The 22,732-nt window shown below is 40.4% G+C and overlaps 2 protein-coding genes across 3 annotated transcripts in view; both read left to right on the top strand.

Moving 5' to 3' along the window:
- The window catches only part of LAPTM4B (lysosomal protein transmembrane 4 beta), a 135,091-nt gene that overhangs the window by 49,899 nt on the left and 62,460 nt on the right, over positions 1-22,732 (top strand). The window lies entirely within an intron of this gene.
- Positions 1,023-22,161, top strand: MTDH (metadherin). 2 transcript variants are annotated; one of them, XM_081204662.1, is made up of 13 exons: positions 1,023-1,695; positions 9,997-10,101; positions 11,023-11,107; positions 11,924-12,100; positions 12,350-12,418; positions 13,199-13,414; positions 14,399-14,485; positions 14,920-15,018; positions 17,022-17,149; positions 17,895-18,014; positions 18,292-18,408; positions 19,349-19,505; positions 20,420-22,161. In XM_081204662.1, exons 1-13 carry the CDS (start codon positions 1,252-1,254, stop codon positions 20,488-20,490), a joined length of 1,875 nt encoding a protein of 624 aa, XP_081060788.1. In that variant the 5' UTR covers positions 1,023-1,251; the 3' UTR covers positions 20,491-22,161. The 2 variants fall into 2 exon arrangements, with proteins under 2 accessions (XP_081060788.1, XP_081060789.1); XM_081204663.1 differs by having other exon boundaries at positions 1,030-1,695; positions 13,199-13,441.

Consider the following 22,732-nt stretch of genomic DNA (forward strand, 5'->3'; position numbering starts at 1 on the left):
CCATTAGCTAAAGTGGTGCTTCAGGTTAAAAACAGTTTCAGGTTAAGAACAGACCTCCGGAACAATTAAGTTCTTAACCCGAGGTACCACTGTATTTTGTAGCCCTTGCAGAGATGTCTTTGAAAGGTTTTCACGCCTCAAGAAATGCCAAAATACATTAATTGAATTGAATGAATTAAAATACTTTATTGTGACTTGTACAACTTGTATACAGTGAGATTACACGAGCACCCCCGTCCCCACTCAGCTCTTAGTCTTAATTCCCCTCGTTTACTGATGCACAGAGGGGTAATTAAGAGAGGGACCTGTCTGCCTATACTTGAAATTACTGTACCTAAAAAACAAAAACAAAAACCATTACAACCAACCTTCTTGTAAAGTAGAGCTCGCAAAAGGCTGGAGCATGCTTGTAATGCAAGCAAGAGATGTTCAGTGGGGCGTATTCTCAGGCGTATGAGATGGCAGCCCTGCAGCCAATCCTAATCCTGGCTACTCAGAAGTAAGTCCTATTAAATTCACTGGGTCTTACTTCTGCCTGCATGGCTGCCAGCCATACCCTTTCCCAGGATACTCCATTCCATCTACTATTATTATTATGTATTAAATTGCTTCAGAAAAAGAAGCCTCCACGCTCTCCCCCTCCCCTTTCCCTCGCCTCAAAGCTCTGACGGGGCAGGTCGAGGGCGGCACCGGCGGGTCCTCCCCCTCCCTCCTCCTCCCCGCCCCTCCCTCGGCGAGGAAATCACTGCCACGTCGAGATTACTTGCTTACAAGTCCTTCTCGCTGCCCAATCCCGCGCCAGGAGTGACGCCCACTTTAGGAACCGCCCACTTGCGCCGACTACGTAACAACAGTAAGGGATGGGCAGATGGGGGAAAGAAGGACCCGTCGCCAATCGAGTGGGCGGGGCGCCGAGCGCACGTAGACGCTCAGTCGCAAGCGCGCAGGCGCAAGCGGCGCTTCCCAGCCAACGGCTCCTTGAGCTCCACGTGACCCCTTTCCGTCACCGCCGCCCCGTGCGCGCTCGCCCGCCCGAACGCTGCGGCCGCCGACGTTCGGCGGCGGAGGGGTGACGTTGCGCTCTTGGGCCGAATCAAGTCAGTCAGCGGCGCAACCGCCGCCTCTCTCGCTCCTCCGGCTCGGGGCGGCGGCGGGAGACCCGAAGGGCTTTCGGCTTCTCCTCGGAGGGTGAGCGATGCGCTCGGCGTGAGGCGAGTTTCTGCTCTTGTCGCGGCCCCCGCTGCTCCAGCCATGGCTTCGCCGAGCTGGCAAGAGGCTGTGGCCCAGCAGGCCGAGGAGGTGTCGGCCCGGCTTCGGGATGCGCTGTCGGCCGGCGTGGGCCTGCTCCGCACCGAGCTGGGCCTGGAGCTGCCGCCGGGCCTGGAGCCGCAGCGCCTGCCCACCTGGCTGGTGCTGCTCTCCACGTCCGTCCTGGCGCTGCTGCTCCTGCTGGCGCTCCTGTGGGCCGCGGCCTGCGCCCGGGCGGGGGATGCTCGAAGGAAGAACCGCCTCAGGAGAACCGCCGAGGAGGACGACGAAGAAGACGAGGAAGAAGTGGCGGCGACGCGGGGCCTGACAGCAGCAGTAGCAGGAGGAGGCCCTCCTCACAAGGGGGTCCCTGGGACGATGCTCCTGCTGAAGGGAGACGAGCAGAAGAAGAGGAATAAAAAGAGGCCGCTGGAGAAAACGGGCAGGGTGAGTGGAAACACGGTGGGAAAAGAGAACATTTGCATGGGTGGCTGTCGGTGGAATGGAGGGAGTTTCAATGTCTTGACCCAATATCATAAGAAAACTGTAGCGCTTCTGGTTCTGCTTCACACATTCTGCATATCACAACGGTGTTCGTGTATGTGTTTAATTGAAAGCGCTAGTGGCTGCACCTGATGTTGCATTTCTAAATATGTTCTTTTTTCTCCTCATTCCCCCCCCCCCATTTCTTTTTTCCTGCTTTTCCAAGTACTGTCTGAAGCAGAGAACTGCAGCTGCAGTTTTACATGAATTTTGCGCCTTGAGGTTTTTCTTATCAAGGATGTAATGTCTACAAGCACCTGTGAGCGTGAACAGTCAATTTACAGGTTCTAGCTGACGGCAAGACAGTTTGCTCCAGCTCTCTTCTTACCAGTGAACATATACGTACTGCAGTATGGGTGATTTTCTCATTTGAGGATCCACGTGACTTCCCCTACACACAGTGTGTTGAATAGTTGACCTTTAGGACTTCAACATAAAACTTTCTAACTTTATCTCATTTGGTGTAGATAAGTCTGTTAATAATAATATGTTTTAATCCTAGGTATACATTGGACTCAGCCTTGATCAACCTGGTAGAATGGGTTGTATAGTCACTCTTTTATTCACACAGCTCTCATGGTCAAAGTAGTTAAAAAGTGGCTATTCTCCCTCTTTGAGTGGTCTGGGAGTAGACGGACAAGGAAGATTATTCTGGATTTGGAGACTGAATATTAAAAAGCAAATTAACATGGAAGTGAACAGGCCTGGAAATTTCCCGCCCTTGGTGCTTTCTAGAAAGAAGTGACATCTAAGCATTTACGGTAGTTTTCAGACATGTGGAAAATGCTTGTCTAAAAGTTTGATACTAGCTCCTATAAATTTGAGGGTTTCTGTTCAATAGCATCCTATAGCCTAGATTGTGTTACATCTCATTCTTTTTTGTTGTTGAGAGTGGTACAATTTTAGGCAAGATAAATAGTAATACTGTATAAACTTGAAATCAACAAGCCTCTGTGGGTGGTACATTGGCAATGTTTTAAGATGGTATTGACAGTTTTCAATGGGCTAAAATGGTGTTCATGTTAAACTTGTTGCTGTTGACAGATTTAATAAACAGGGCAAGATAAGCAGGGTGTTCAAATATGGCACCCAAATTTCTCCCCACTTTAAAGTGTGGTAGTGATGGATTCTTTAAAGCAGTGCATTGAATTGCTAATGAGGGGGGAAGCCAGTCCAGCAAAATTTGTGGGGCTGGTGGTTTGAGGAGCAATTAGCGTAAAAATGGGTGAATTCCTTGTTCTTGAGAACTATCTGTTGGAATAGCAGTTTAGCAGCTTTAGGGGGTTCCTGATTCCATCTTCGTCTTGATGCTCAGGTGAAATCTGACAGGGTCCATCCTTTTCAGATTTTTTCCCCTTCTGGAGACCTAGCTTGTGATTGGTAACTCCACACACTGCAATATGCCTTACGCAGTGCTGTCTTTAAACTGTTTTGTGCCTTCAGAGCCGTAAACTGCCCAGAATACCTTGGACCATCTTATTATCTTTCCCGTGGGTTTGATTGTAACTAGACCTCTGTGAACAGGAAAACCCCTTCTACTCATGGAGCAGAAGGAACTGGAATCCAGTTTTTGCCACTCACTCCTTCGCCACTTATACTGCCCCACCCTCATGCAGGTTTTCAAGGGACTGCAATCTCACGAAGGCTAAAATGTAGTAGGGCCAGTTTTGAAACGATAATTTCGAAAGATGGTTAGAGCTTTGTGGCAAATAGTATTTTATTTTATCAAGTTCTGCCCATAATTCCTATGCAGGTAGATTGGGATAGTTTTAAAACTTTGTCAGATGGGTGTTCTCACCCTCAAGAAACCCAGAACCCACTCTCTGTTCTCCTGCCCACACATATAATTATCGGTCACTATGACAATCTGATCACTCAATTCTCTGGAATCCATTGTCAGCCTCTGATACTGCTGGTCAGTCTGCATGCACATGTACACAGTCTAATGTTAATTCAGGCAGGTCCTTTACTCGTTTAGGAGTTCCCATTGAAAATAATGTGGTGGGGCATCCAGACTAAACAATCTTCCATTCAGACAGCTTTGATTGTAATTTGCAATACCTTACCAATTAGAACTCTTCTGGGCACAGTCATTTGCATATAAGAGAGCATTCCTCACTGAAGCCCACCACCAGTCATATCTTTGCTGTGAAGTTTCAATTTCCCTCAGTGCCTGTGTGGTGCTAACTGGCTCCTGACTGTCACTTACTTCAAGCTAGAGTGTTGTGTGCTGTTGAAAGAGAGTTACTCAAGAGTTCAGCAGACCCCAGACTGGAAGGAATGAAGCAGCAGCAGAGCAGGTATCCAAGCAAGGGAAAAATTCCTTCTTCATTCCTGCTTTTACAGTCCTTTCTCGAGGGAAAAGTTATAGGAGAAAAGGCTTCCCCTCCACTGTAGCTGTCCCTGCCTTTTATTCTTTTTCAAACTCTAGGAAGGGAAAGTCTTTTTCCTCGTTTTATAAAAACACCCCTTTTCAATGAAGAATTAAAGAATGGCTGGTTTGCTGCTGTAGCTGTGTACATTTTACTGAGAGAAGAAAAAAAGTTTTTGCAACTATTTTAGAGGTGTGCTTTCCCTGCTCTCCCTCAGTTATTTCCTTGGACATATTGACAGCAGAAACCTCTAGTCGTTCAATGCATAGCACATGAGGTTGAGAAGCATGAGATGGGAATTGAATCCCACGAGTGGGTAGATGCCCTCATTTACCTTTTGAATATCTGGCAAAAGAAATATGCATCTGTTTTGGTAATTTCATTTATTAGTTAACCCGTAACCAAGGTGCACTGGGCAACAAACAAATTAATATTAAAAATCCAATAAAAAAACCATATAATATCAGAGAGCCACATCATTCTCATGACATGGCCAAAAGAAGGAGCTCCTAGGACTTGCACACACACTGCAAAACGCCACAGCAGCAGAAAGGAATCAGACATACCTTGGAGTATTTGTCTCTCTCTTGCACCAGCCTCAACACCCAGTTACAGTTGCCAATAACATAAGGGCTGCTGAAGGAATCCTAGCTGCTTGGAACAACAGGAGGCAGGATTCCAGGTTATCATCCCACACGAAAGCAAGGGGAGGAGCTTTAGACATCTAAGCACACCTCAGTCAATCAACATGTGTAATGCAAGAACCAATACTTAGGCTTCTGCATGGGCCAACACCCCTGCTATTTTGCTTGACAGGCTGACCCTGCTTAGCATCCCAACATGCCTCTTTGTCCCTGTCCTGCCCTAACCATAAAGTGTACTTGATTAGTAGACTGTGTAGGAGCCATTGCCTCAAAGCCTGTCAAGTTCACTGAGGCCAGTTTAAGCCAGATTATTTTAGGGTTGAGGAGAAGATCCATATCTACTATTCCCCAACAACAAATAAGCAATGTGTGTGGCAAAGTCATAGGCTTTTGTTGATTAGCCTCCATGGTGGAGAAGATTTTGAAAGGGAAAGTTTGAAGTATTTCTTATAAACCACTCAGGCCTATAACAATAAAACATAAAACACCATTAAAACATTAAAATGATACAATAATCATTAAAGTGACAAGCTAAACAGCTGTCATTTAAACTAGTTTCCAACTACCAGAGATTCCCCTTGTGCTAAATCCTGTAGCTCTTTAGCCATCAAATCTCAAGTATGGGATGACTTTGTAACTCCAGTCAGGCCCTCTCCTGCATTCGAGCTCCCCTAACTTCTGCCACATGCCATGGCCACTTTTGTATCAGCAGCACAGCCTTGGTTCTCCCTAAGTCTTTTGTGAAATTTTGCCCCACCCTACGCATTGCATGGGACGCGGGTGGCGCTGTGGGTTAAACCTCAGCACCTTGGACTTGCCGATCGTCAGGTCAGCGGTTCGAATCTCCGCGGCGGGGTGCGCTCCCGTTGCTCGGTCCCAGCTCCTGCCAACCTAGCAGTTCGAAAGCACCCCCGGGTGCAAGTAGATAAATAGGGACCGCTTACTAGCGGGAAGGTAAACGGCGTTTCCGTGTGCTGTGCTGGCTCACCAGATGCAGCTTGTCACGCTGGCCACGTGACCCAGAAGTGTCTTCGGACAGCGCTGGCCCCCGGCCTCTTAAGCGAGATGGGCGCACAACCCCAGAGTCGGACACGACTGGCTCGTACGGGCAGGGGTACCTTTACCTTTATGCATTGCATAGATTACCCTTGGAACCCTTTCCAAGTTCCAACTGTACAATTCTGTGATTATGCCTCAGATTTTAGCATCGTTTGCTGCAGGGCAGACATGTGACTATGACAGGAGATATAATCCCATAGTGTATAATGTGATTGCTTTATGCTGTGGTGTAGGCAAGAATTGGGCTGCCATAGTCAGATCGCTTGATGTTTCTCCTCTCCCTACTGCTGTAGTACTTTGTGCAAGAGAGAAGATCAAGTTTTCAAAGCCTGGTTGTTGAGCCATGTTCTTTTTTGATATTTTTGACTGTCCTAGCTGAGAGATTTCATCACTTTCCATAGGGTTATTTGTTTCAGTTGCTATTACCAGCTTCTGGACAGAGAAGCAGAAAATCTTCTAAACTTGAACTAAACTATGTGTTTTGCCTAAGAAATTGTGTCAAGGCTGCTGGGAGTATATCATAATATGTATAAAGGTTAGATTCTTTACTCCATTTCAATCAAGGATTGGATGTAATTGTAGAAGGGAGTATTCTGCAACTGTTGCCTTTTCCAGCCGCTCATGTTGTAAAATGAGAATTTGACACGAACTCAAACTACTGTAGTTATATTTAGAAATTGGTTTCATGACACTGCTAACTTCGGGCTCCTATGTTTGAAAATAAAGCATTTATAATAAAGTTTTAGGCATGTCTCAAATATTTTCAAGGTTTTTTCTAGGAAACACTAGAACTTTTTTCCTGTAAAGATGAAAGTCACTTTACTGTTCTAGATTTTAAATATAACCTTATCCAACTTTTACTCTTAAAGTTGTAATATTTGATGAATAAAAACTATGCCATCCAAGTGGCTCCAGGGCATGTCAAATAATGCACATTAGCTATTAAAGTGTTTATTTTAAAGTTCTTCTTTTTTTTTGTAAATTTGTCAAATGTTGCTCCAAAACCCTCTAACTGGAGATATCTTACTAGTGAGCTTCATCTTTGTTTTGTTGTGAATTGTGACTGTGTGTCAGATACAGAAAGTAGACATTAATTTAAGGGGATGTATCTCAAAATATCGGATTTTTGCAGTAGTCCTGTAGTGATGTCTGCCTGGAAAATACACTAATTCTTCACACAGGGAATTGAAGGCGAAACACATAGGCCTGATTGAAATGTCACATTCTGAACCTCCAAACCATGGTTTGGATAATAGGAAATGAACTTGAGTGCAATCTACCTTTTTGATAACTATCTTCCTTCATCTGAACTAAGCCATTATAATGTCTTCTCTTAATCTTAGAGCTCTCTGCTCTGAGGCAGAAGAGTAGGTGCTATTTCAAATTCTTTCAACTTTCAGTTTTTGAGCAGTTTCTTTGGGGTTCTAAAGCAGGATGGGGAACTACTGGTCTGTGGGTCAGAATTGGCCCATGTTACACATACAGTCCCATTTGGCCCACAGCCTCTTTTCTTCTTTGGCCTCCATTTAAGCCAGCTTAATTATGATCCATAAAAGTTGAGTTGCCAAAGAAGCAGGGCACATGAAGTATTTTGGGGGTTGTCAGTGTGAAGGGAGTGCAGAGGTCAAGTTTCTCAAAAGGCTTCAATGAAAGGCTTAAGCACCACCTGCATGTTTTTCCATTGAAATCAGTGAGATTCACTGGGTCATACCCATTGTTATTGCAGAGACTAATTTTAGTTGTAGATGAGATGATGCCTCAGATTCTTAACTCAACATTCTTATTTCGCTTCTATTCTGCCTTTGGTTCATGTAATTGAAGGCAGTATACCTCTAGGTTTCCAGTGAGTCTTCCCTCCCAACTCCTTGACCAGAAAGACCTCCTTAGCTTTGGTACTGTAATATCACTGTTCCTTAACTGCATAATATTTAGGATAGGATTTGCTTTTGTGGCCTTGGACTACATGCAATTGAAAGAAACATCAATGTTATTTGAGGCTTGGAAATTAAGCAGTGCCACTCATTTAACTTTTTCCACTTTTTGTGGATAAGTGAGACTTCCTGTTAATACTCACTTTAATATTAGATATCTGTATCGTTAATAAATCATCTTAAATAGTAATATATACATTTATATGCCCCATTGGTAAGAATACTGAGAAGACAATTTAGCTCTTAATTATAATAAGATTAAGGGGGAAAGGTAGAAATAAGCAAGATTCAAATTAGAGTAGAATAAAAAAAAATCTTTCTTTGTTAAATTTGACATCTATCTCAAATTTCATAAACTTGAGAAAGGGTTATAACTAACCCAATAGCTGCTTGCTATTCCAAAATTCTATGAATTGTACCTAATCCTATTCAGATCTGATTACCTTTTTCCCTTGGTAAACTCAAATAGACAAGTAATTTTACTCGAACAGCTATTCCCCATAATTTGATATACCATTCCTTCAAACTAGGAATTTCTCCTTCCACCATATTTGGCATATAGAATCTGTGCTGCCACTATTGTATGACATGACAAATTTTTCCCCTCCATGGGTACTTTCCAAATATGTAAGCAAAATTATTTGGTGGTCCTTCAAAGCATATATTTCAAAGTAGAACTTACATCGGGTATTATTTCTTGCCAATATTCTTAGCTTCAAGGTTCTTCCACCAACAGTGTATAAAATTGACTCTAGTTGAACCGCAATTCCAACAACTATAATTACTGGTATTAAATGGGTTAAATACCATAATATCCAGAGTTTTTCTGCATTATATATTAAAGTTAACGAAGCAATATGATTGTATTTTTTTTCCAGATATACTTACAGTTTTCAATTGGAATAGAGCAGTGTTTCCCAACCTTTTTTGGGCAAAGGCACACTTGTTTCATGAAAAAAATCTCGCGGCACACCACCATTAGAAAATGTTTAAAAAATTAACTCTGTGCCTATATTGACTATATATAAAGTAACTCTCTTTAATAGGAATCAAATAAACACAATGAAAGTATTTTATAATTACTTTATTATGAAATAGTAAGTTGCAGAATTTATTCAGCACGCAGAAAATGGCCTTTTGGGGGGTGAATGTGGACTCGCCCGCCTCCCTCCCACGGCACACCAGTCAACGTCTCGCGGCACACTAGTGTGCCCCGGAACACCGGTTGGGAAACACTGGAATAGAGATCCCTATCATTATTCCTATCACCTGTATCCATTTTGAAACATAGTCCACCAGGCAGTTTTACCCCATATGTTTAATAATTCAGTTAATCGTTTAGATGTCTCACATTGTCATAGCCAATTTATTAGAAAATTTCTAATTTGGAAATATTCAAATAGAGCAAGTTCTGTATTTTTTATGCATTCTTGCATCTCATCCTGAGATTTTACTTGATTATAAACAATCCAATCTTTGAATTTCTCAAAGCCTTTTCTCTGCCAATTTGTAAATTGGCTTATGCTTTCATTTTTATTAAGCTGTGGGTGGAATAGCACTGAAGTGTTTGGAGATACCAATGAACACAGTTTGTTTGTAAATTGAGCCCATATTTTCAGTAATACTGGGGAAATACTACTAGCTCCCTTTTCTGTCTTTGCTTTCCATTCATAACAGTGCATTTGGTGGAATTTTAACAAAACCTTGGGCAGTATTCAACAAACTCATCTCATCAGGACAAGGATTTACACTTGCACAATGGATTTTCCCTCTCTTCTCCTCCATTCATGCCCTGTGCCCTCCCCAGATCTGTGCTGGGGAGCCCCTAGAACAGATTGCAGGGGCAGGAGAGGGGGATTCCTGTTTCAAAAGCAGAAATCCTTGCATTAACCAGTTGCGTTACTCACCACTTCTTCAGATACAACCCTTTGCTGTGACTCTATTATGTAACCGTGACCCAGTCAGCAATTCATATTAAACCACTTTCTTGGTCATATTAAATTGTGGTGAATAGTTGTTAAGTGAAAGTTTTAAGATTCTGTTCTAAACTAGAAGTGAGCAAAAAAGTAGTGGATAGGTAAGTATGTCACATTGGCAGACTTCGGTAGAATTAAACATTTAGACTGAAAAACAGTGAAATACAATGTGTAGTTATGTGAACTCTGTCTAAAATTAATGTGACAATTTTCTGATTTCTAGCTTAATGGTCAACCTGCTCATGAAGTGTCTGAAGAGGAAGTAATACAGGCAGTTCGAAGAGACAACCTTAAACAGCAGTCAGAGGCAGAAAAGAAAGCTGAAAAGGTTGGTTATTTGTAAGTGATGGAAAACTGTAGATAATATATATAAGTTGATAGTGTCTAAAGCAAATTTCAGGCAAAGGCTCTACTATTTTGACTAGTGTTGGTAACCAGCCAAAATCTGTATTTGCCACCAGCAAATAGTCTTGTTGCACCATCCAATCTTTACAATCACATTGAGCTTTGTGCCTCTGAGATCTAGTCTGACTAGAAGCAAGTCCTGACTTCCATGCTTGGAGAAGGGTGCATACTTCCTTGACCTCATACCGATTTCAGGAAAGCTTATAAAGCAACTCAGTGTAGCATCAGAAGAAAGCACCTGCCCTTCTGACTCTACCAAAGTATAGGAATTATTACTAGATTAAAAAGAGAAGCAGTCCATTTCTCAACCTCTGGTTCATATCTTAATTTCTTGTGTTTGACATAAAGTCTACATTGTGACTACATTGTTTTTATACGGGAATACATTTTTTAAAAAATAACTCCCATGTGCAACCTCAGTATTTGACAATACTGTCAACCATAATCATTGGTATGCTTATTGTTAACAATAGACTCTTTCAGCACAATCATAAATTTGTCTAATTAGAATAGAGATGCACCAAGTTCAATGGGGCTACTAGAAAAGGGGGACTACCCAGGTAAATTGGTTTAGGATAGCAGCCATAATTTGTACGATGTTTTATAAAATACATCTCTGTTTAAGTAATACATTTTAATCAATATTGGCTTTTGTGAAGCTCAAGTTTTTAAAACCTATACTTTTGCTTTGGGGCATTTTTAGACCCCTTATGAAATGCCTGTACTGCAGTGTGAAGCAGTGCATTTCAAAAAGATTACTACTTAATGTAACATAACTGTGCAACTTTAGGTATTTTGATAGCTTAAATTAATATTGATAGAAAATACTTACTTTTTATTGTAGTCAAAGAAGAATAAGAAAAAACCAAAGGGAGATGCTAAAACAGTGCAGGACCAGTCACGCGTTGATGGAAAGGAAGTTGATGAAGGTACTGAAAAGCATGTATTTTTTTAAAAAAAAAAATCTGTGTGCTCCTTTGGGAGGAAGGGCAAGTTAAAAATTTAATAATGGTGCTATTAATAAAAACATTTTAAGAAATTTGTGGTTCATTTTATTACGGTCTTTAAAATGAAACCTGTTTTTAATCTGTTAATAGGTTTGAACTCTTTGCCTTAATGGGTCAATTTATCCATATGGAGCAGCAAGCTGCCAGTTCATGTAATTGTAGAATATAATTGTGTTACGATTGCTGCCTAAATTGCAGGTTTTATCAGATAATCTGAGGTATCAGACTTGAACTGGCATTGTATTTTCAGTGTTGGGAAGGAGCAAACATTTCAGAATGTGTTTTGGGGTTTGGGTGTGATTACTGCACTTGAGTTGGAGGAAATTCAATAAAAGCAACTTGGGTGTAACTATTAGAATGATTTTCCTTCATAGCTATTAAAAAAAAATGCCCACAAGATTTCAAGACAGCCAGAGTTTGCACCTGCAATGATGACATTTGAAAGTGGGGAAAGAACTGTTTGAGAGAGCATCAAGCTATATAACTGTATATGGAAGTGAAGCTGGATATTGAGGGACTTTCAATATGTATTTAGCAAACAGGGACCTGTGGTAGGCAATAAAAATTATGGGTAAGTGGTCTTTCAGATCAGTTTGTCTGCCATTTGGTGACTCCCTCATTGAGCAACTTCTGACAAGCTTTTGAGGAACACCCAACATTCACTGAAATACAGTTTGAAAACCACTGAGATAGGTTACTACCTCTGTTTTAACTAATGGCTTTTTATACCTCTTTCAGGCGCTTGGGAAACAAAAATCAGTAACAGAGAGAAACGGCAGCAGCGTAAACGTGACAAGGTACTGACCGATTCTGGGCCAGAATCAAATCTACCAGCTATGGAAAATTCAGTTACAATCTCCACTGAACAGCTAACATCTGCAACATCCCTTTCAGTTGGTACCAGAAAAAGCAAAGGTAGATATGTGACTCTTGTTCTAGTTTTGTTTTTCACTTCTCGTCTTAGGGGGCAGGGCAGCAACACTTAAAGAACAAGAGAAGAATACAGATTACACACTAATAATTGAAACTCTGCTCTGTTGATTTAATTAACGCTTTTAAAAGGTGTTAACTAAAAAACATGGAGCCTAGGATTGCCTATCCATCAGCATAAATAAAAGGATTATAGTAGGATATTTAGTCACTAATGTAGTTTTTCTTAATCAGGTGATCCTGTTCTGAATGCTCAAATTAGTAATCCTAAATCTGGAAAAGGAGAAATTACACTTCAGCAAGGTAAGGACTATTTACTGCATATAATAACCTAATTGGAGTTGTGGTACTGCCTAGAATTTTGTGCACTGGTTCACACGGAGCTTTTGCATAGTTATGTGGGGTGTAATGTATTGCATAATTACTGTACAGTTTTCCCCCCTAACTCAAATTGTGTAGTTTCAGCTTCTTTCTTTTTTATAATTCTGCTGTCAGTTACTTTTTACTAACCTGCATTATTAGTAAAAACCATTAATTTCTCTTAACATAGATGAAGAGAATTGACGTTGGTAATAATAGGAATATGTTGTTGTGATTGTGTTAATTGTGAGGCTTTCAGCCTGATTTTACATCCATTTGTTCAGAATTAAATACAACTGAGTTTTGTGAGACACATTGTCAAGTGTTCACAATACGATTAGTACAGATAGGGAGAAGTGGTCTTTTTGTAGATCTAGTGAAGGCTAAATTTCACCCATTTTTATATAGTTACTGCCCTCTGGATAGTTATGGCAAAAAACTGATAGTGACTGCAACTATGAACAGAGAAACAGATGAGTGATATTCAGTTAAGTTAACCAGCTTTTCCTGAGCAAGAATTGAAGAAAAAGAAAAGGGCTGGATTAGAAATGAGATAAGAGCAGAATAACAACAACAAAAAGTTCAATGGAAATGCTAATGTAATCTTGGTATTTTTATGAGCTTCCCTTGGCAGAATATGACTTTTATTTTTTTTTAATCAGGTACATTCATGGTATCAACTAAAACACATGTTACAATTAAGTATATGTTTGTGTTAAAAAGCTCCTTCAGGACTGAGTGAAGGCCCCACAGTAAATGGAGGCAACTGGAACGAAAAGCCTGTAAAGCTTTCTCCTCAGATTGGTGCAAGTGAGGAGAAGTGGAGTTCAGTATCATCTTCTGGTAGCAAAAGGAAGAATGAGACAGCTTGGGGAAAAGATGCTGGAGATCATGGAAATGGGAAGGACTGGGGAGTTTCCCTGGTGGGCAGAACCTGGGGTGAGCGCACTTTGTTCCCTGGTATTGGTAAGTGCTTGTTTCTCTAAGAACAAAAACTGTCTTTAAGAAATGGCATTATGTATCTTTAACGTCTTGCCCAACATTCTTCTTTCAGCTCTCGTTGTAACAAAATTCTTTGAGTAATTGATTAGGAAGCTTTAGCCTTTCCTTTTATATGCTATGGTTAAGGTACAAAGAGCTACTTGTGGCCCATGTGGAGATTAGCTTCTTAACAGCAGATATCCGTGCAGGGTATCATTGGAACCCTACTCATCCATCTCTCAGTCAGCTTGGACTTTAAGAAACAATCTGTGTAAATAATTAGCTGTATAAATAATCAGCTTCATTCAGCTTCTGTGGAAAGGGCAGAAGTGTAAAAATGTGTAGACAGGGTTGAAAATACTCTTTAATTTAAAGTTTCAAGGATTTCTGTTTCCAGTTCCAGAGTGTATTTCTCTTTTCCCTAACTTTAATCTGAAAACTCAAAGCAAGAGTTAAAATTCAATCCAAATTGTTACTAATAAAATTAAGAGCATTTCTGAAAGAAGAATCATCATTTTTTGCTATTACCTGCTGAAGATAAAATTTTAAGGTGTTATTATCCACAGCTTACAGTAATGCTTGTTTGAAGCACAGCACCAGGTAGCTGATTGATCTAGTAGATCCCTAATTCATTGTTTGGGGGGGGGGTTATAAAGGCATAAGGCTTAGAAGAATGATCTTGCAGTCTTTGAATAAGGTGAATTAGAACTATGACACTTGTGAAATTCCAGGCCGTTAGCTTATTTTACTTGTTACAATAAAATGAAACATGGTAGAGTCAAATCCTTGGCTACAATGTTACAAGATGTTGTATTTGTACAATGAATCTGGAATATTTTGTTCCAGAAAATCATTGGAAAAAGCTAGTCTTGTAAGAGGCTTGTCTTAATATGTGCCTAATTTTCAGTGGCAAAAATAGGTTATTTTGTATTTTTTCAACAGCCTGGTCTGGAGTGGATGGAAGGATTAATCCTCCTGAACAGAGTTCTACTTCATTCACTTCATTGGGGCTAAATCCTCCAGTTTCTGGTAATATTTTAAAATTGCTCTACAGATGAACTTCATGCTTAAGTTATACGCTTCTGAAAACCTCTGGTCATCTATGTTAATTGAATCAGTTGTTGCATAAAAATTTGGAAAAACTTATGTATAAAATGTATATGGTAGTTAATAGACTGGTTTTCAGAAATGTCAACTATCATTATTAGCTTAGCAGACACTACTAAAATACTTCATTCTCTGTATTTTCAGAATAGGGTAGAATGTTTGATCGTATGTAAATCAGCTTTTCTCTTTGGGTTTAATCGGTAATATCAGGGACAGCAAAGAAGCAAGTTAATCCATTGCATGTAGAATTCTCAAAACACTAGGCCCTTTTCCATTTGAAATATCTTAATATGTAGTAACATGCCTATCAGTTCATAAAGCTTATTCTATGTGTGTGTGTGTTGTCTTCTTTTCAGGAGCCAGCAGTGAATCTGTTCCTCAGCCTACTACTACAGACTTCCAGTGGGATTTAAATCGTAATCAGGCGCATATTGATGATGAATGGTCTGGGTTAAGTAAGTTCTTCTTTAAAAACCTTGTACGACTTACACTAGAAAGATTTACATTCATATTCCTAATCATCCATTTGTCTTCTACAAATGGGACCAGGTGTTTATCCACATGCTTTTAACAATGAAGTGTGGTTTTACTATCCTAAAATCTAAGAAATATATTGTGACATGCATTTTGGGGAGCAGAGTCTGAATTTATTCAATGCATGAGGTGCCTACTTAGTGTGTAAGTTGAAGTACATCTAAGAGGGGGGGGGGAAATGCTTTTAAAAAATAAACGAAGGCCAAAAGGCTAAACTATGCAAGAGACACTCACCCATGAAAGCTTCCACTACAATAAATTAGTTCTGCAAACTATTCATTGTCTCTGCTAACATCTGCATGGCTCTCTCCATGGGGTTCATTTAACTGTGTTATTTCAGTGGTACAGATCTTTTGAGACATTTGTGCAAGCAAACTCACTTATACTTTAAATAGAGCATCTTTCAGATCAGATTGCAATTTTGCTTCTAAATAGTGTTGGTTTTTGTGCCCTGACAAAGCATGATTGATAGACAAAGCTAGTTTCCATTCAGTGGCGTAGCATGGGTTGTCAGCCCCCGGGGCAAGGCAAGTAATTTGCGCCCCCTAACCCGTGGATTTGCGCCCCATAATTATAATAATAATAATAATAATTTATTATTTATACCCCGCCCATCTGGCTGGGCTTCCCCAGCCACTCTGGGCGGCTTCCAAAGGAATATTAAAATACTATAATACATCAAACATTAAAAGCTTCCCGAAACAGGGCTGTCTTCTAAAAGCCTGGTAGTTGTTGTTCTCTTTGACATCTGGTGGGAGGGTGTTCCACAGGGAAGGCACCACTACCGAGAAGGCCCCCTGCCTGGTTCCCTGTAACTTGGCTTCTCGCAGTGAGGGAACTGCCAGAAGGCCCTCGGTGCTGGACCAAGGCCGTTTAGGGCTTTAAAGGTCAGCACCAACACTTTGAATTGTGCTCGGAAACGTACTGGGAGCCAATGTAGGTCTTTCAAGACCGGTGTTATGTGGTCTCTGTGGCCGTTCCCAGTCACCAGTCTAGCTGCCGCGTTCTGGATTAGTTGTAGTTTCCGGGTCACCTTCAAAGGTAGCCCCACGTAGAGCGCATTGCAGTAATCCAAGTGGGAGATAACCAGAGCATGCACCGCTCTGGCGAGGCAGTCCGCAGGCAGATAGGGTCTCAGCCTGCGTACCAGATGGAGCTGGTAAACAGCTGCCCTGGATACAGATTTGACCTCTGCCTCCATGGACAGCTGTGAGTCCAAAATGACTCCCAGGCTGCGCACCTGGTCCTTCAGGGGCACAGTTACCCCATTCAGGACCAGGGAATCCTCCACACCTGCCCGCCTCCTGTCCCCCAAAAACAGTACTTCTGTCAGGATTCAACCTCAATCTGTTAGCTGCCATCCAACCTCCAACCGCCTCCAGGCACTTAACCTCAGGTTAAGAACGGACCTCCAGAACGAATTAAGTTCTTAACCCGAGGTACCACTGTAACTGCAAATGTCTCCCATTGGGAACAGAAACACAGTCAGTTGACCAGTGACAAGGTCACTGTCTGGAATTACCCATCTTGCATTCTACAGGAACCAGGCAGATTATGCTATTGGTGCTGGAAAAATAGTCCCGGTTGGCACAACTGCCTTTAAAAAACTAGCTTTTGCTTTTTAATAGTTGCTGCTACTTTATGTGTGTTTAAAAATGGTAATTGTAGTAATTTTAAAGGTAACTTCATTGTTTCACAGCAACTGATATTTTTCAAAGTATCAAGTTTAATAGTTATGCTAAAGTATGTTTTCTGTAGTAATATAGCAAATATTTTTTAAGAAAATACTTGACTGATATTTGACCAATAATACTTGACAAATAAAGCAAAGTTATGCACTCTAAAAATTGACATAATTAGTGTGTGATTTGAGTCACATGACTTTTACTGTACTACTTGAAACTTGTTCCTTCATTATTCACAGACGGCCTATCTTCTGCTGATCCCAGTTCTGACTGGAATGCCCCTGCAGAGGAATGGGGAAACTGGGTAGAAGAAGAAAAGACTCATTGCATTCCACAGCTTGAGGAAGCACTATCTGAGGCACAAAAGGTATTGGTATGAGATCTGTTGGAAAGCACATGGAATTAGTCTGATCCTAAAAATGCTTCTTAATTTTTAGAATTTTTTTAGAAAAGATGGACTAATACCATAGACAACTGCTGCTTTCTTGCCATTTTTCTGTGCATTTAATATGCATCTTGATTCTCTGTGTTAAAAACATACCGTATTTTTCGCCCCATAGGATGCACTTTTTCCCCTCCAAAAATGAAGGGGAAGTGTGTGCCTCTTAGGGGCGAATGCAGGCTTTCGCTGAATTCTGGAGAGCGAGAGGCATCGGTGCGCACCGACCCCTCTCGCTCTCCAGGCTTCAGGAAGCTATCTGCAAGCCCGGCGGGAGTTCCCGCGGGCTCACAAGGCTTGCGGGCAACAGCCTGCAGCCCCGGTGAGTGTCCACATGCCTTGCGCGCCCAGCAGGAGGTCCCACCGGGTGCGTGAGGCTTGGGGCGGCAGCCTGCAGCCCGAAGCACGCGGAGCCCTCCATAGGGTGCCCCGTGCTTCGGGCAGGTGTGCGCAAGGCTTGGGGCGGCGGGTGGGGGGAATAATTTTTTTTATTCATTTCCCCCCCCCCCAAAAAAAAAACCAAGGTGCGTCCTATGGGCCGGTGCGCCCTATAGGACGAAAAATACGGTAACTGAAATGGGTTGGAAAACTGACATAGTTTAATTTCATGGTTATGTAGAGAAGCAGCTTATTCTAATGAAACATTCTCTGTTCTTTTTTGTTTTTATATTAGGCTTCAGATGATGAGAAAGAAAAGGCAGAAGCAACTCTGCAAAGTACTGCAAGTGGTAAATCAAAGAAGAAGAAAAAGAAGAAGAAGAAGCAGGGAGAAGAGGCTAGCTCTCCTGTACAGGTGAGGCAGAATATTATTATTGCTATTATTATAGATAGATATACTTATACTCTGTCTTTTTACCTGACAGTGGTATTTATTACTATCATGAAATGCTTTATCAATCTTTTAAGCAGAGAGGAGAAAGTTTCATTGCAACTGATTTTAGATTACAAAATTAGGTATTTAAATTCTGGTTCATTACACTGATTTGATCTTGCAGCAGAATTGATTTTACAGGATTAGAAAGAGTGGTTCAAGTTCCTCAGTATCCTTTGTGTTTCTTTTTTCTTGGTAGGATGCTGATGACCTGGAAAGACATGCTGGAGAAGAATTTCCAGAAGATACCTCAAAGGTTCAACAAGAGGAGATAGCTTTCTCTTTAAAGACCATCAGCACTAGTGAACAAGCTGAGGTATAGATAAATAGATCTAGGTGTTCATTAGGCATACTTTCAATACTGACAATCAACAAAAAGCACCCATATTTTTGAGGGTCTAAAGGCTGAGGTATAATTTAACTTTATAAACAAAAAAGTGTTGTTCCATTTCTCAGGGCCCTTCTACACATGAGCTCCTTATAGATCAGTCTAGACCACAGCATACCATGAACACAGATCATGTATACAGCAGGAAGAAGTATACATATGCAGAGACATCTGTTTGGCCTCTGTGGGAAAGGGGTTTGGGATTCACCTAACAAGCCCTGTTAGTGTAAACCCTGAACAAAGGACTTTTGCTTGTGCAGTGGGGCTTTCCCTCCCTCCCCCCCCCCCCCGCACCACCAAAATAGACTCCCAAGAGGGTAAGGAGAATCCCCAAAAGACTTTGTGGGGGAAGGAGACAGGGGGAATCAGACCATCTGGCAAGTTGCAATGTTTGCGCAGATGGATTGTTTATCATAGCGCAACATAGAATTCCACCCAGAATCTTTGGACTAGATGAGCCTTTGGTCCGACCCAGAGGGCTGGTCTTACGTTCTTACATTTCTTACTTTGCCATTCTTCCCGAAAGAATATCCTTGCATATGTTACGAGTTCTGCAGAAATCCCAGAGCTGAATCTCAGTGTCAGGCATCTTCGGTGACAATTTTTTTTTATTTAACAAGACCCAGCTATTTAAATATTTTTCTGGCCATTATCCAAGGAAATTTACACTAGTTATAGGTCACAGTTGTAATTTGTTAGTTTTACACTATTGTGTCTGGAAATGATAGCTTCTCATTCTCCTGTTTTGTCACTTAGTCCAAATGAAACATTAAAAATGCACTCAAATGTCTCAGCATCCTCTGCTTTAAACAGTCATAATTAAATGTTGCCAAAAAGTCTGTATTCTAATCTGCAGTTTTTATTTTAGCCTGAGGCGATGCCCTCATTTGCTGTTTCTACTGAGCCATCTGTAACTGTATCAGAGAGTGAATCTGACAAGATAACTTCCCAAGTGCCACAGATGCTACCGGAGACAGAAGTTCCTATTTCTAATGTTAAGCAAAACAGTGTGCCTCCGCCACAGAGTAAGTAATTTCTTCCTCCAGGTGCCTGCTAGACTCAGTGGGAAGTACTCTATTTTCATTCAACCAAATGGTGGTTGTACAAAAGAACCAAGCAGATCTTTTTGCAGATTATGCTTATCCCTCATAGGCATGATTCTGAACATTCAGCATCCATCAGTCCCGTTTTTGAAACCAGTGGGATTTGTATGCACTATGAAAACGTGTTATTTACAGATTTATGTGTTTGAGCTGTCAGGAGGCTGGGAAATTGAGGGTCTTTGTTTCTTGATTATTTTCCTGCACCAGTATGTCACAAAATGAAATTGGCATGTGACACTTTGCCTATAACGAACCACATTTGTGAATGGAAATTGACTTCCCATCTGAAACCCTACAGTCAGCGTAGACAGAACTGGGCTAAATGAACCAATGGCTTGACCCAGTGTAAGATCATTTCTTGTGTTTATGTAGGAAAATCATACCATACTGAACGTCACCACATCAAAAGTCATACCAAGCCATGACATTACCTAGATCAGGCATAGGCAAACTCAGCCCTCCATATGTTTTGGGACTACAACTCCCATCATCCCTAGCTAACAGGACCAGTGGTCAGGGGTGATGGGAGTCATAGTTCCAAAACATCTGGAGGGCCCAGTTTGCCTATGCCTGACCTAGATGTAGAGATAGAGATGTTGCCTTAGTGGAATTTCTAATTTTTGCATTTCCTTACCTGAGTAACTCAGTAGAATGAAATGTATGATGTAGAATGAAATGTATGATGAAGAGGTTAAAACAGTTATGATTAAAGCAAGATTTTTGTTATAATATAATTAGAGGCATGGGAACTTAATAAATATTATTCAAAAAAATGTATGAATGAACTGTACATAAATATAATTGACAGTAAATATTATTTATTCTTAAACTTGTAGCCAAGTCTGAAGAGAGCTGGGAGTCTCCCAAACAAATTAAAAAGAAGAAAAAGGCCAGAAGGGAAACGTGAATTTTCTGAGATGGACGTGTGTTGCAGAAACACTTGTCGTGAAGATTATGCTGTTTATGCAATAATTTGTGAACCTGTACAGAATTTTATATAAATTTCAACAGATTTTTTTAAAAACAAACTGCTTTGAACACAACCATCTTTAAGAACAGGAACAGAAGGAAAATAAGTTGGTGACATAATTTAACAGGAAATATGACAATACTGGAAGACACATTGAAGAGTCTGTTTCAACAGATGGGGAAAGTAATTATAAACAACAACTTGTCTTTACAACAGTGCCCTGTTTACAACAGATTATCTCTATTTTACGTGCATTGGAGAAGTAGGATTGGTCTTAAAATTTCCTAAATCATCTGTAAAACAGTGTCACTCTGAGTAGTGTCCATTCTGAATTTCTTAATGCCTAAATCAAAGAACTCTGGTTAAATCTGCCATATATTTCTAATACTTAATGGAATGTGCTAATTATAAAGTTAATTATAAGTACAGAGAGCCTGGAGTCATAAATGCTTGCTCTTGAATAGTCCCCCTGACTTAAAGGGAATATTTCAAAATAAGTGGAAAAATTATGACTAGAACCATTCAGTAAAGTCATTTCTGTAGCATAAGAAATGTGGCCAAGAATGCAAAACTTGCAGAAACTGTTATGAATTAAGAAACTGAGAAAATTGGTCAAAACTTGAGCATGGTTCATGAAGTTGCTTCTGATTAGTCTTCTACTTGAATTACTCAAATAATATATTTTAAAGAAGGGGCTGTATGCTCCAAATCAGTCGTGTTTTATTCCTTTTTAAGGTAATGGGTTAGTTGTTGCCCTTAAAATTTTATTCACATTAATTTTGAAGTTGTATTTCATGTCTCTTCCATGTCCCATTTTTATTTTTATTAAATGTAATTTTAAAGAAAACTTCCATAAACTCTTCAGAGATGTGGTTGAGAATGAAAGAGGGAAATAATGGCTTCAGACAGCTTTAATTGATCTTGAGACCACCTGTATCAGGAAGTGCTTTTTTACTGCCTTAACCTATGTAGAATCTGCATCTAGAGTTCTTAAATGGGATTAGTGTGTTTTGTATTTTTTAAAAAATCATGCAAATATAGCAATTGTAAAACCAACTTTCCTCTTGGAATTATTGATTAAAATGGGAGTTGAGCTGCATCATTTCAGGCACTGTGTAATTACATCACATCCAGCAGGCAGGTATCTATCTATGAATAGTGCATGCTCAGCCATGTACACTGTATATAGCCTTTACAAAATGTTTGTGTGTGTTTTAAAGGACCATAATTAACATAACTTGGTGAGCATCTATTAAAGAAAAGCAATGATTATTTGATGTGATTGGCTTAGGTTTTTCATGTGGCAGAGAAATTGTAACAGCTGTAACCGATGGTACTGACTCTCCCATAATGTTTCATTGTCTAAATCAGAAAATTTGGTAAAAATTTAACTTGCAATGCAAGAACAATTAAAGCAACAAACTGGATTTAGTTGTATTGAAGACAAGCCTTATTAATTGATAGTGTTCCTAATAAACGAATACTAATGTCCACAGGTATTAACTCCTGTTACAGGAACATGGCAGATGTTTACATGTTCAGATGTTTTGTTTAATTCAGTGACATTTCTAAATCAATTTTGTTAAAATAAATTGAGCAAATTGATAAGATTGTGTTATTTAGTAGTATATAGTACGTAGACTGTCTTATTGAGAAGACACAAGTGTCCATGAAATTACCGAAGGTTGAAATTTGATTTTCAACTATGATTTTTAAAAGAATGTTGAACATGTGAAATCATGTATGTTGTAAATTCCATTCTTCATCAACACCTACAGAGAGTTCAACCAATTTCATCCACTGACAGTATTAAAAAAAAGTTACAGCCCCTCTCCACACATGATCAAATGTCAGTTTATGTGAAAGGTAGAGAAATGGTAACCGCTATTCATGAAATGTGGTGGGCAATGCCTTTGCTTATGTGATTGGCCTAAGTAAGTGTCCATATATTATGTAGAGTCATTAAATCATGTTTGCTAATTCACAAGAGTTCATTCACCACCATCCCTCCTATTTAAGGAGAATTGTTGAATGGGAAGGATTTATATACATATCTGCTTGCAGGTCAAATGCAGAGTCAGAGGCATTTCAATGTGTTTCGACAGTAAAGCTGCTTGTGTGAGCGTCTCACAAATCAGTGTGACCCAGCTACTAAATGATAGTGTAACGGTATTCTCTA

The sequence above is a fragment of the Podarcis bocagei genome, assembly GCF_964188305.1.
Source record: "Podarcis bocagei genome assembly, chromosome: 8".
Taxonomy (NCBI): Eukaryota; Metazoa; Chordata; class Lepidosauria; order Squamata; family Lacertidae; genus Podarcis; species Podarcis bocagei.

Bases quoted from the DNA above. Each gene is read 5' to 3' on its own strand.
- MTDH (XM_081204663.1), top strand. From the start codon at position 1,252: ATGGCTTCGCCGAGCTGGCAAGAGGCTGTGGCCCAGCAGGCCGAGGAG. The intron at 12,101-12,349 runs GTAGATATGTGA...TTTCTTAATCAG, and splicing joins TGGTACCAGAAAAAGCAAAG to GTGATCCTGTTCTGAATGCT. The intron at 13,442-14,398 runs GTAAGTGCTTGT...TTTTTTCAACAG, and splicing joins CACTTTGTTCCCTGGTATTG to CCTGGTCTGGAGTGGATGGA.